Source organism: Mercurialis annua, linkage group LG7, assembly GCF_937616625.2.
Source record: "Mercurialis annua linkage group LG7, ddMerAnnu1.2, whole genome shotgun sequence".
Taxonomy (NCBI): domain Eukaryota; kingdom Viridiplantae; phylum Streptophyta; class Magnoliopsida; order Malpighiales; family Euphorbiaceae; genus Mercurialis; species Mercurialis annua.
In genome coordinates, this window is record NC_065576.1 from 35813445 (window position 1) to 35828820 (window position 15376).

The window sequence follows — 15376 nt, forward strand, 5'->3', positions numbered from 1 at the left end:
TTAAGGCATTAAGCCTATTCTTCTCGTTGAAGGAGAAACATATATAAGCATAATTACAAATGAACTAGAAAACATATTTTTCTAAGCAAGAAATCAGAAATCCTATACAACAAGATAGTCAACCGATTTGTTTCCCGTACAAATACAAATTTCTATATTTACTCTACACTAATCACGCCAACGGTGAAGAACCCTCAGCTTATAGTATCACGCAGCAATTGCATCTTTTCATGTGTATATGCATATACTCAAACATTATTTCAATTGAAAGGTAATTAAAAATTACAAAGCCAACAATCCTACAATTAAAATTGCAAAATTTGAAAACAATAGAGCACGGTAATGACCTGCTAGCAGGATAGTAAAAGGCTGCAAGTTGATGGTAAGAATAGGACGGGAATGGGAAATGGCGATCTCTAATGAGAAGGACCTATTAAAACAAACAAAAAAGTAAAAAAAATTGTTGAGAATTTTATTCGATCATTAAATGAGTGCCGCTGAAAAATTCAATCGTTCTCACAAATGGAATAACCGATGTAATCAAACATAATATCTAATCTAATCTCAGCAATTACACAATGAAATAACACTAGGCAAGAAGAATCGAGAATGAACAAACTGATTGTCTGAACAATATAATTATTGAAACTGAAATCAGTTTGAAATTAGAGCTTAAACAATTAAGAATCATCAATTGATAGATGCAAAAAACAAGAAATCAGATATATCAGGATTAAGAATCATCAATTGATATTGTGAGAAATGAAAAACAATGGATTAGAGATAAGAGAATTGATCTCAATCGATGAGAACTAGAAGAAACATATTAAATTGAGAACGATTGATATTAGAGATTGATTGAGGAATCAAAAAATTGAAATCCCGATTCCTATTTAACGGAACCATATTTTTGCAAAGGCCTAATGGTAAAAAAACTCAAACCTTTACGACTTGTTGCAATTATATCCAAACCTTTTAATTTTTGCAATAATATCCAAACTGCATTTTTTGTTGCAATAATCACAAGTATTTATAAAAAAATATATATTAAAATTAGCAGCAAATTTTTTTGCTGCTGATAGTGCTAAAATTGTTACTATTAACATATAGCAACAAAAATAAATTGTGGCATGTTGCTGCTAATAAAACGTTGTCTTAAATATTTGGCAATAAAATTTTCTGTAAAATGCTGCTATAACTTAATTAATGGCAGCAACTTTCAAACTTAATGCTGCAAAATATTTTTTAGCAGCAAAAAAAATTAGCTGCAAAAGTTTTGTTGCTAAATACAAAATTTCTTGTAGTGAATATCCAAATTACATTTTTTGTAGCAATAATAGTCAAATTGATGGCTAAATTTGTTGCTTTCAATTATAATATTAGGCTATTATTATGTTTTGATGTATAATAGTTTAGTAAAAGTTCCAAAAAATGGCAAAAAACTGAAATGAATTCACATAAAAAGTGCAATTTGGATATTATTGCAACAAAATAATGCAATTTGGATATTATTGCAGAAATTAAAAGGTTAGGGTATAATTGCAACAAGTCGTAAAAGTTTGAGTTTTTTTTGCCATTAAGCCTTTTGCAAATTAGAAAATTCATTTTTGAAAAGAAACTTAAGTCAAACTGTAAGATTGTTATTCTTTTAGTCAAAGGGTATGTGTGAGATTATTTTATCTATTTAGATGTATTTGTCTAAAAAAACCCTTGGATTTTTGCACTAGTTCTAGCTATATTGTTATCAAGTATCAAAAGTTGATACATACGCTAAAAGATTGTCAAATTAATTGAAATGCTCGAATACATCATCAATCAAAATATTAATTTAAAAAAATTAATTTTAAAATGTCCCAATTTAATTGAATTGTATCTTATGTCTGTGTAAAGTTTTCAAAAAACCCTAACCATGCCAACGACGACGGCGGCGACGATCTCTGCAACAACTCCATTCCTGAAGACCTCCAGCCTTCATGGTGCAGCCTCCACTCAACCTAGTATTCAGCCAGCTGTAATCTACTTCGAGAATTATCCTGACAATTGGTTTTATGATGACATTGAGAAGCTTTTTGCCAAGTTTGAGATTCATGGAAAAGTAACCCTAGCTCGTAGAAGAAAGAGATTATAAAGGAGGTTTGGATTTCTCAGAATTGCGAATGATCAAAACACAGATAGGATGCTAAGAAAATTGAACCAGCTCTTCATTGGACCTTGCAGGGTTCGTGCTTTTAGGGCAAAATATCCAACTCCTAACGCTAATCCCATGCAGCGTAAACCAGCAATTTCTTCAACAAGAATGACAGACACAAGGACCTCACTCCCCAGGATTATCCAATCGCCTGCACCACGAGACTCCAGAACGTATGCTCAGGTTGTTACTAACAAACCTCTGATTTATGAAGCAAAAAACAAATTGCCTGATTATAAGAATAATGCACTGATTGTATCTGTTGCTAGCATGGATATATTGTTGAATATTCATGACTTGATGATGACTTGGAGATAGTCTTTGAGTTGATTTCGTTTCTACGAGGTCCGTTTGTTTTGATACGTTTCCATTCGGAGGCTTACTTGTCACGGTTCAGAAACGATTTCAAACGCTATGCTTCATTGTTCTCGGAGGTCATCTCGTGGGAGAATTATATTCCCTCGAACGAGAGATTTGTCTGGGTGGCTATATCTGGAGTTCCTATTTCTGCTTGGTCAGAAGATATTTTTCTTTTCATTGGTAACAGTTTGGGTAAGGCTGTTGCTGTTCACCCTTCTGTTTTGTCGATGGATCGTATGGATACGGGTTCAGTTTTGATTTCAGCAGCCTTTCCTCGCATTGAATGTATCATCCCTGTTATGATTGGGGATGTGTCCTATCTTTTTCATGCCCATGAGACAGAATTACCAGTACTTACTAGTAACTCATCCGAAGTTATTGCTGAATCTGATGATGACTCTAAATCAGATTATTCTACTTCGCCAGAAGGATTGGTTCAGACATCAAATGACACATCCAAGCAGCAGACATCCCCGACAGTCAATTCCAATTCACCTTTTCGGTATATCACACAACGACACAAGAAGTATACCCTCTCGCCACTCAGCGCCGTGAATGATAGAATCAGAGAATCATCAGAAGCAGAAAAAACTTTCGAAACAGGTGTCAAATTGGGCCTCTATCAGCAGCAAACTAAGTCTGAAATTGTTAATCTACTTTCACAAGGAATCATCAAGGAGCCGAGTGGGGCTCTCCAGGTCTGATACTTTTTATGTCGAGCACATTTAATTTCATTACTTGGAATTGTCGGGGTGGCATTAGCCATTTTCGTAAACAAAGGTCTATTCGTTCTTTTGTTATTCAGCACAGATTGGTTATTATGGGGTTGATTGAAACGAAAAAAGAAAATTTAGATGATTTCTTAATAAGGAAACTTTGGCCCAGTCTTGATTTTGATTTCTGCTTCTCGAGTTCGACGGGTGCCTCAGGAGGATTAGCTTGTATTTGGAACTCTGACTTGATCACACCTTCTAGAATTGTTGTGAGGAACAGATGGATTATTTTATATTTTGATTGGAATTCTAAGCCGATTATATTTTTTCTTGTTTACGCTCCTAATTGTCCGCTTGAGAGATCGACATTATGGCATAGTATTCTCCCGGAATTGAATTGTGACAGGATGTGTTTTGTCTCTGGGGATTTCAACGAGATCCTTCATCCTTCTGAAAGGTCAAATTGCAATGAGCTCTCTAACTCAATGATGGCTTTTTCCCATTTTATTAACGATGCTAGACTTCTTGAGATCCCTCTCCATGGCCGTTTTTTCACCTGGCAAAATAGACTTTCTAAGTCTAAAATTGATAGATGTTTTGTTTCTCCGGCGGTTCTTAATCATTGGCCAAATGTTAAGTTGCAGGCGCTGCCGCATTCTTTCTCGGATCACGTCCCAATTTTCCTTTCTTCTGCTACTCGGCATGAATGGGGTCCGAGGCCGTTTCGCTCTTTGAACGTTTGGTGGGACAATCCAGATTTTCTTCCCTTCTTGGATGGCTGCTGGAGAGCTTTGCAAACCCATTCTACATTAGTTGTCAAGTTGCGAGAGCTTCGTAAGCGGATAAGCTCCTGGAACAAGAACACATTTGGGGATTTAAACTTGAAAATTGCAGTAATAAATCAAAAGATTACAGACCTGGAAAAGGAAGCTGATGATAGGGATCTAACAGATGATGACTATTCTGCTCTCTCTTCATACCAAAGGGAACAGCTCTGCTATTCCAAGCAGCTGGAAATGGTGTGGCTGCAAAAGTCTCGTCTGAATTGGAACCTCCTTGGCGACAAAAATACCTCTTTTTTTCACTTAGCAACATCTTTACATGCTAGAAACAATCAGATCTTTGAGATTGTTATTGATGATATTTGTTATTCAAATCCTATGGATATTAAGTCTAAGGTCAATTCTTACTATAGAGGTTTATACAGAAAGGGTGTGCGGGTTCCTTTCTCTTTGGATTCTCTTTATTTCAAGAGGTTATCGGCTGCTCAGAAAGTCAGTTTAACTTCAGAGTTCTTATTGGAGGAATTAACAGAAGTTGTAAGGCACAGTGATGACAATAAAGTGCCAGGACCGGATGGTTTTAATACTTTCTTCTACAAGCGTTTTTGGCATCTTATTCAAGGGGATGTTGCTAGTCTTCTTCAAGAGTTTTACTCTTCGGGTCATTTTCCAGCTGGTCTTAACACGGCATTTTTTATTCTTATTCCGAAATTGAAAGGGGCCACGAACATAAAAAACTTCAGACCAATCAGTCTCATTAACGGCATTTTCAAGTTTCTTTCCAAGATTCTTGCTAATAGGCTAGCTCCTATTCTGCCATCCATTATCTCGGATAATCAATTCGGATTCATCAAAGGTTGTAATATACATGAGTGTCATTCCATTGCTTCGGAAGTAATTCACCTCATCTCAAGGCGCAAAGAGTCGGTTTTCATTATTAAGCTGGACTTTCAGAAGGCTTTCGACAGTATATCTTGGCCTTTCCTGTTTGAGACAATGCGCATGATGAACTTTAACAACAGATGGATTCAGTGGATCTCTAATCTGCTTAATTCCTCTCAGATGTCAGTATTAGTGAATGGTTCTCCCTCTGAGAATTTCTACATGGAGAAGGGCGTGCGCCAGGGTTACCCAATTTCTCCTATGCTTTTCGTAATTGCAGCGGAAGGATTCAAAGCTGTTATTGATAAGGCAAAGAGTGAGAACCTTATTGAGGGTATCTCCATAGATGGATTTCAAGAATCTCTGTCTCTACTACAATTCGCTGACGACACACTCATGTTTCTACCTAACGACTTGTCTATGGTAACTAATCTTCTTCGGATGCTTCGTTGCTTCGAATTGGTCTCTGGCTTGCGTATCAACTACACGAAGAGCTCAATCATTGGCCTCAATGTGTCTGATCAAGATATTACCGCTGCTGCAAATATTCTTAGCTGCAAGATTAACACACTGCCATTCTCCTACCTAGGGCTGCCTTTATCTCGGAAAACAGTGGCTGCCTCTCATTTTAATCCGATTTTGCAGAATTTTACTTCGCATTTGGCCATTTGGAAAGGCAATTTGTTGTCTCCGGCGGGTCGTTTAGTTTTGATTAAATCGGTACTTTGCAGTTTGCCAGTTTACTCTATGTGTTGTTTTGCCATTCCGTCGGGTGTTCTATCAATCATGGATCGGTACTTGAGGAATTTTCTTTGGACGGGGTCTTCTTCTACTCGTGGTATTTGTAAAGTTGCTTGGAGCGATGTATGCTTACCGGTTCGTTTTGGTGGTCTTAATATCCCTTCTCTTCGTGTTAGAAATCAAAGCCTCTTGCTTAAATGGATTTGGAAGCTTTTAACGGGCGATAGAAATTCACTTTGGTTCTCTGTCATCCGAGCTGGTTCGAACCTTCATTCCTGGAATAATTTGCTGAATCCTTCTAACCGCGCTTTATCTCCTCTCTGGAAGAATATAAGAAAGTTATGTATCTTAAATGATGATGTTTGGCAAGTTTTTTCTTCTCATATCAGTTTTAAGGTTGGTAATGGGGCAGATATTATTTTTTGGCGAGATATTTGGCTAAAAGATCAGTCTACTTCTCTGAGTTCAACATATCAGAATTTATTTCGGTTGGATAGACATGTTTCAGGGTCTGTTGAAGATCGGGTTTGTTCGGCTGGCAGTAGCAGGTCATGGTCCTTTCAGTGGAAAGGCGGCTGCGAATTGGCGAGAACCAATCATTTAACGGTCTCCTTGATCAGTTGCAGATGGTAACCTTCTCCGGCGAACGTGACTTGGCTTTTTGGTGTGGAAATAAAGAGTTTTCAGCAGCTAGCTTTGTTAAGCTCAGCACAATTCTATATGTGCATCAGGATCATTTCTTAATGATATTGTGGAAGCATAAACTTCCTCCAAGATTGCAGTTTTTTACATGGCTTCTGCATAGGGATAGCATAGCTTCAAGAGACTTTCTTGTTCAACGTCGATTCTGGAAAATGAAGAGCGTTTTTGTGGCAGATGTATGGAAGTTGAAACGAGCTCGCATATTGTCATTTCTTGCCCAGTAGCATGGGATTTCTGGTCTGAATTTCTTCGTTTAATTGGTATTTCAGCATGGACGATTCCGTGTGATATAGAGAGCTTCTATTTTCAATGGATGGACATGGCTAATCCGAGCTATAGAAACCTTTGGGCAACGATATGGTTTTTTAGCATATGGGAGATTTGGAAAGCAAGAAACAAAGTCGTTTTCCGGAACGAAATCACAAGCAACAAGGATTTGATTTTTATTTGTATCAATAAAGGAGTGATTCATTATAGATATCACAATCCTCATTTTATTTTTGGTGGTAACGATGTATTCCGATGCTTAGATTTCTTTTCGAAGTTCTAAAAATCGTTATCTTTTTTGCCTATCACACCTTGTAGTAGTGCTAATATAATCACCATTTATAAAAAAAATTGAATTGTATCTAACACTTGAAAGGGGTTGGAATTCTAGAAGTGGCACAATTAAGTCATGAGAATGAACAAAGCTGATGATTTCGATCGCATAAATTGATTAAAACTTGTACTTCACGATTTTGTTACTTTTCCCATATTCTTGAACTAAAGCTTCTAAAATGACGTTATTTCTTCCTTATGTAGAATACAAATTCTACTTTTTCCAACTTTGATTTCCCACTTGGCTTTTGTTTCTCACCCTATGAAGAATCTTATTTGTATCAATAGTCACTATGTTGTCATCTATATTATATATAAAATTGTATAATAAGTCTATCCATATGATATATAAAATTCTATAATAAGTCTATCTATGTTATATATAAATTACCGATAAATACTAATAAATTTTTTCTGATTTGTGATCGACGGATTATTTAAATATAAATTTTATAGTCATCAACTAATTAATTATGTATTCAATTATTAATTTTGAAGTATAATTGATTGAAATTTGATTTAAATATATAAAAAATTACTGAATTTCTCTTGAATAAGGAAAATAATTAAAAAGGTAATAAAGTAATAAAAAATATAATCCTAATTATGATACATAATTGTCAGGTTTTTCGATTTTTTTATATTATCGGAAAAATCATAGTTATTATGGGCAATGAATACTATTCTACATCACATCTTTTTCAAATAAGGCACCATAAACCCCAAGATGAGTTGGTAAGGTAGCTTAAGTGATGTCGCGGGTTCGAACCGTACTCATGTATGCAGCCGTTTAAAATTTGGGGTCAGAGTTTGCCTCCCGTAAGGGATCTACACGGCTCGAGTGGAGATCAGTCTGAATGTGGAAGGCTTAAAGGTGCCGTCTCATAGTTGAGACCCGTTCAGAAAACCTTATGGACCCTGTACCAAAAAAAATAAAATAAGGCACCATAGATTTAATAGAGGACAATAGAAGGCCTATTAAATTCAAACCATCAATTACAATAGTCCATGTAAGAGCATCTCCATTGCATGTTGTATTTTGACTTTCTTTACATAAATTACGAACTTGACTCAAATTATTCTCAAATGCACGACCTATACTTTTAAAATTGAATAATACAGTTTCAACTTTCTAATTTTAAATTTAAATTTCAACTTTTCTTTTCTCATTTTTTATATTTTTAAAAGTTGGGAAATATGATTCTAGTTGGTTGAGAAAATTTGCATGTCATGATTGAGGCGAGATTATCGGCTTGTTTTTCTCGATTCAAACTATGGTTATCTTTCTATCCATCTTTCCTTTTTTGTTATTTTTTACAACTCTCCAATTTCACAATGGTGAAAAATAGGTTAGTTTCCAAACAATCTCCAAACAGAAAATGACCGAATCTACATACAATCCCAGTTCTAGCAAAAAAAATTGAATTTGATGAAATCCCGACAACAATGAAGAATCGATGAAAGGCTATTCTTTTCCTATTTGTAATACGTTTTTCTCTTTTTTTCATGTTTGTATGTTTTGATGTTTGTTTTTGTTCGACTTTTGGGTATTTTTAGTCGTAAATGATTCGTTATTGATATTAGCTATATATTGTTAATTATTATCTTATTCATATTAGATTTTATTGTCTAATTTGAGTTGTTTGTTGGTGATTTGTTATTCACTGCCATTATGATTTTAAAAGATAAGAATTTACCATGCTTTTTAACAATCAAAATTATTGTCGTTGAATTAATTTTCATTGTTACAATTGATGTTTATGATTAATATGGGTGTCTATTAGATTCTAACTGTATTCTAAAGGTTAACCAATGCTATTATAATGCTTTCGTACTAAGATTTTGTATTTTAGTTATTGATTTAGTGTTTTTTAGTGATTATGGTGCATTTAATTTAGTTTCTTTGTGATATTTTTTTTTTAATTTTAGAGTTGAATCAATTGGTCTGCTTTGGAAATTCATGTGCTTTTGATGATCCTAATTTAACTTTCAATTTCTTGAACCAAGACAAGATTTATTAGTGAATGGTGTGATGACACGTGTCACAAAAGTGAAAATTAAAGTAGAAGACAGAAATTCAAATGGCAAGCGAAAGGACTCGCCAGAAGAAAAAACGACTCGCCCAATACAAGATAAAACAAACAATATGTCACGACGCAAAATCGAGGGCCGAGACCGGCGATAGAAGACGGGAGTGGTTGCTCCGGAACCCGTAGCAAGCCTAAAAACGAGTAAATGTTTTTCGCAAATCAAACACAAAATTATGCTCAAAACATTTTAGGGAAAACATCGTAAAACAATATTTCATATGCGTCAAAAACGTTTTTTGAAAACCGATGGATAATCGATAGGAACTAACGTCTTACTCTGCGATAACATAACTCAACATTGCCTTGTTCCGAATCATTCAATTTCATACCAATTTCATTCATAGACAATTGGTGAAAATATCAAAGGGTAAAAACATAGTTTTATTAATCGTGTATATATATTTTATAAAATCAGAGTTAATAGCTGGACCTCGTTTGATACAAACAATCAAATATAGACTGACATTTACTGACTACTGCAGCGCTACGAATTGAAGCGTACTTCAATACATACTTTATATATTGCAGACTTCCGAAATAAAATGGTAGTCCATCTCTTTAAGGTACTATCACCTGAAATAAAACAATGTTGGAGGGTCAGACAACGCTGATTGAGTTTACACGTTACTAATGGTGCTATATAAAATAACATCGCATTTAAAAACAAAACATATATATAAGAACATAATATATATCAAGTATTAGATCCGATCGAAACGTTAATCTTAAGCTCATACTATTTCCTATCCATATCCTACTTAATAGGAGTAGAAATACTCTTGTTTGTAGGTCGATTATGAGTCATTATTTGCATTAATTTCGTCAATTTAGACTTTATTAGTGGCTTATTATCATTTTGAGTGTTTCAGGAGAAAAATGCAAATATGGCGACTTTTGGAGCGTTTTTTTGGTGTTTTCTAGAAGTACCGGGGTGAAAGAGCGTTATTGAGCAAGAATTGGAAGTGGAGTACGTCATGTTGGGGCAAAGTTAGAAGCTACCCGCTCGCACACTCAATGAAGGATCAGTGTGCGAGCTAAATTAGACCAACTCAGTAGCCAAATGGAAAGATGCAAGAAAAATGAAGATTTGGCCAAGTCAGGAGCTGTGCGAACAACCCGAACGCACATCGACCCGCTCGCACACCCAATGCTGAAGTGGTGTGCGAGCAAAAATGGAGGGTTACAGTAGCAAATCAAGAAAAATGGAGTTTTGGCTAAGGAAGGGAGTGTGCGAACGCACACTCCTGTACCCCGTCGCACACCTGCTTCAAATACACGACTCAACTGACAAAAGTACCCCCTGAATGAGTTCTAAAAGCCGTGAGACACGAGGGTACTTCTGGGTTTTCACCAACTTCGACCTAATATCAGATTTTAGAGGCGGGAGCCGTATAAATACTAGTTTGTAACATTGAACAAGGGTTCGCTCAATTTTAATTAGACATAAACCCTAGATTAGAGTTTTCTTATCGTTCGATTATCAAATTTATCAGTTCTTCATTATTTTATTATCGATTATCATTAGTTTACTTTCGAACAAGGTACGATTATTATCAATTTCAAATTCAGTATTTTATTTAATCTTAGTATGAATTCTTTAATGATTGCTTTTAGTATTTTTATTATTATGTGTAGCTAAACCCTTCGTTGGGGATTATTAATCAAATATTATGTCTGTTTAGTTAAATCGGAATTATGGGTTTTTGTTCTTGATATGTTCTTAATTATTGTACTTAATGCCTAGGCTGAATTGATCACTTAGTCTTTGTCGTTTGCTTTAATTTTAGCTCGAGAGAGTAAAATTGGAATAGAACAATATAATTAGGAACGTAGGAGTTAATTGCGCGAGAGTGAATTAACGAATGCATTTTCTTAGGATTCACTTCATAATCATTTAAGTAGGTTAATTATTGTGCGAGAGTAAGTAATTAACCTGTTATTCATTAGTTTTATGCTTTTGCCTGCAATTGCTCGAGAGAGAATTTTAGGTGCTTCCGATTAGTCCGAACCATATCAGAACAATACAATCCATAACCCAAATTAAATAAACAGCATAACAAAGATTAATAATCCCTGCTTTTCTCATTATTGTTAAACACCAATTTAATCACAGCTCTAGTTTACTTTAAGTTACAATTTTTGAATTCTGTCTTTTAATTTACAAAACCAACAAACAATTGTCTTTTCGACTATCCAAATCGAGTCTTTTAACTGGTTGTCTTTAGAGCTTTCCTTGTGGGTATGATATCTGGACTTCACAGTCTAAATTACTTGTCGATTACGTACGCTTGCGTATTTTTACCAACTAGTTTTTGGCGCCGTTGCCGGGGAAAGTTTTTCTTTAACAACTAAGTTGAGATTGCTTGGCTTGTTTTAGTCTTTATTTTTCTTGTTTTACGCGTGTGGTTTGTTGATTTTGTTGTTTCAGGTACCCTTCTCTTAATGTATGCATAATACCCAACGCAAAGGACTACCGCTAGAACCGTTTTAGCAAGACCTCACTACCTTTTAGCGCAGTGTCAGAAAAGCAACACACTCAACTCAAAGGAATCTCAAAATGGAGAACGAAAATGATGCTCCTCATGGATTCAACAATGCGGGTGATAACAGAGTGATCCCGCAGAATCAAAATCAGCAGAATCCGCAGAATGCACAAGGACAGAACAATGAAGGGCCTAGAGTGAAAACACTGATGGAGATATTTTAGCCGAATGTGGGAAACAACACCCATGGCTATTTTGCACATCCTGTGCCAACTCCTCATTATGAAATCAAAACTAGTGTCATTCAGCTGTTGAAGGATAACTGCCAGTTCTATGGGCTACCTAAGGAAGATCCTAACGCACATCTTGCAAACTTCTTGGAAGTATGTAGCACATTCAAGATGAACAACATGACTGACGACGAAGTGTGGTTGCGCCTGTTCCCATTTTCTCTGAGGGATAAGGCGAAACAATGGCTTCAAGCTCTACCTAGAGCAGGTATTAACACTTGGTCAGACTTGGCGAAAGCTTTCTTGCACAAGTACTTCTCCATGGCAAAGACTGCAAAGCTGACAAGGGAAATTATGCTCTATCAGCAACTTGATGGGGAATCAGTTCATGAAGCGTGGGAGCGCTATAAGGAGATGCATAAGCAAGTTCCACATCATAACATCACTCGGGAGAATCTGATCCAAACCTTCTATAATGGAGCAACTGAACTGGGGAGAAGCACTATTGACGCAGGCGCAGGAGGGTCTCTGATGAGAAAAACGGCGGATGAAGCATTCAATCTGCTAGATGAGATGGCAGTAAATGGCTGTTTCTGGCCATCTGAAAGGGCGAAAGCACCTGCGCAGCGAGGAGTTATGGCAGTTATTGTTGATTCTGCAATGGAGGCTTTAAAATCGAAGACTGCAGCACTGCAAAATCAAGTGGATTTTCTTACACGGCAGGCTGCAGGAGTTAATATTAACAGTGTAGCTGCCATTCAGAGTAACTGCGAGGTATGTGGGGAGCATGGTCATATGTCGAATGAATGTTCTATATGGGGTCAGTCTAACAATGAGCAAGTCAACTCCGTGGGAGGGCAAAGACAGGGCAATGATCCATACGCTTCCACTTACAACCCAGGATGGAGGAATCACCCGAATTTCTCATGGAAGGACAATGGGGGTAACACCAACAATCAGGCAGGTCCGAGCTATCAGGGCGGACAGAGGCCACAGCACAATCAGGGCAACTTCCAGAATCAAGGAAACTTCCAGAATCAAGGGAATTTCTAACATCAGAACAACCGACTGCAGCATCCACCTGACTTCCAACAAAGAGAGCAAGACGAGTCTCTCCACAGCAAGTTTGATAAAATGATGGAGATGATGATGAAGAAGGATGCCGAGACGCAGCAAACATTCAAAAATCATGCTGCAACAATTCATAACCTTGAGCTGCAAAATCAGCAGATGGCCAAAGCACTGCAGAGCCGAAATCAAGGGGGTTTGCCATCCACTACTGAGGAGAACCCTAGAGAGCATCTCAAGGCTATTGAGTTGAGAAGTGGGAAAGCACTGGATGATCCATATGCAGGACGTACTACAATTGAGGCGGAAAAGGAACAGTGTGAGGGTGGCGAGCCTGAAAAGGTAGTTGCTAAACCACCTCCACGACCTCCTTTTGTGCCAAAGGTGCCATTCCCACACAGAGTGAAGAAGCGCAGGACACTTGGAAGTTTCACAAATTTCTTGAAACTTTCAAGAAGCTACAGATTAACATCAGTCTGGCAGACGCATTGAGAGAGATGTCGCACTATGCAAAGTTTCTCAAGGAGATCATCACCAACAAGCGGAGTTGGGATGCAGAGGGACCAGTACCAATGATAGAAAACTGCAGCTCAATCATATTGAGCAGTCTACCGACCAAGCTTAAGGATCCAGGGAGTTTCACTATCCCTTGTACTATCGGTAACATGCAATCTGTCAATTGCCTTTGCGATTTAGGTGCTGGTATTAATTTGATGCCCTTATCCCTTTTTCGTATTATGTTTGGTGATCAACATGTATAGGCCACGTCGATGATGCTGCAGCTAGCGGATCACTCTCTAAAGAAGCCACATGGGATTGTGGAGGATGTCCTAGTTAAGGTCAACAAATTCATATTCCCTGTGGATTTTGTTGTCCTTGACTACGCAGCGGACAAGGAGTGCCCGATGATTTTGGGGCGACCATTCATGAACACTGGCAGAGCTCTTATTGATGTTCATGATGGCAAGCTGACTCTGAGGATTGGGGATGAAAGCGTCGAGTTTGACATGAAGAAGATCACACGCCATCCAAATTCCGGATATGAATGTATGCGGGTAGACATGGTGGATGAGTTAGTAGAAGAACAACTAGCTAAGAACAAAACCATCATGCAGTCTATGCCGAGTAAAGAGGAAGGTGCTGAAGAGGAGGAGTACATAGAGGAACCAGTCCTCGAACCACCGTTAAAGAGCAAGCACATCACTCCTCCCTCTTGAGAAAAGCCACCAAAAGTGGAGCTCAAGACTTTGCCTGCACATTTGCGATATGCGTTCTTGGGAGCTGATGGCATTTTGCCAATTATCATCAGCAACAATCTCACCAAGAAGCAAGAGCAAAGGGTCATTGATGTAGTCAAGGGACTTATCTTGGCTATTGGATGGCAGATTTCAGATATCAGAGGGATCGGCCCTTCAGTAGTGATGCATCGGATTCATTTAGAGGATGAGTCTAAGGCATCTGCACAGAGACAGAGACGACTGAACCCAAACATGAAGGAAGTGGTTCACAAGGAGATTGTGAAGCTACTTGATGCGGGCATCATCTATCCCATTTCCGATAATTCATGGGTGAGCCCAATTCAGTGTGTGCCTAAGAAAGGCGGAATGACAGTCGTAGAGAACGGCAAGGGAGAGCAGATTTCTACTCGCACAGTTATTGGGTGGCGAGTGTGCATTGACTACAGGAAGTTGAACGCAGAAACTCGGAAGGATCACTTCCCGCTTCCTTTTATTGACCAGATGCTAGAGAGTGGCAGGACATGCGTTTTACTGTTTTCTGGATGGCTACTCTGGGTACAATCAGATCATTATCTTCCCAGAGGACCAAGAGAAGACTACCTTTACTTGTCCATATGGCACTTTTGCCTACCGTCGCATGCCTTTCGGTCTCTGCAATGCGCCTGCTACATTTCAGAGGTGCATGACTTCGATCTTCAATGATATGATCGAAGACATCATGGAAGTGTTCATGGACGACTTTTCAGTCTTCGGGGACTCCTTCGAGTGTTGTCTTCGAAATTTAGACCGAGTCCTGCAGAGATGCGAGGAGACGAATCTGGTGCTGAACTGGGAAAAATGCCACTTCATGGTGGAAGAGGGCATTGTTTTGGGGCACAAGATATCTAGAGAGGGTATCGAGGTTGACAGGACAAAGACAGAGGTGATTGAGAAGCTTCCACCTCCAATCACAGTGAAGGGAGTCCGTGCCTTTCTTGGGCACGCAGGTTTTTATCGCAGATTTACAAAGGACTTTTCTTCCATAGCGCGTCCTTTGACTAACTTACTTGTCAAGGACGCGCCTTTTTTGTTTACTGATGCCTGTTTAGCTTCTTTCCTCAGGTTAAAGGACGCATTGGTTACTGCCCCAGTTATATCTAGTCCAGATTGGGATATGCCCTTTGAGATCATGTGGATGCAAGCGATCAGGATTTGGGAAGCATTATGGGGCAGAGGAAGGATAAGAAGCTTCACGTCATCTACTATGCTAGTCGCACACTAGCAGGAGCACAGCTGAACTACACTACCACTGAGAAAGAA

General features: G+C 37.9%; 1 protein-coding gene across 1 annotated transcript; it reads left to right on the forward strand.

Annotated features, from left to right (window-relative positions):
- Positions 1 to 11615: 11615 nt before the first annotated feature.
- Positions 11616 to 12824, forward strand: LOC126657106 (uncharacterized). Its single transcript, XM_050351736.1, has 2 exons — positions 11616 to 11738; positions 11850 to 12824. The coding sequence occupies exons 1-2, from the start codon at positions 11616 to 11618 to the stop codon at positions 12822 to 12824; spliced, it is 1098 nt and encodes a 365-aa protein (XP_050207693.1).
- Positions 12825 to 15376: the final 2552 nt, after the last annotated feature.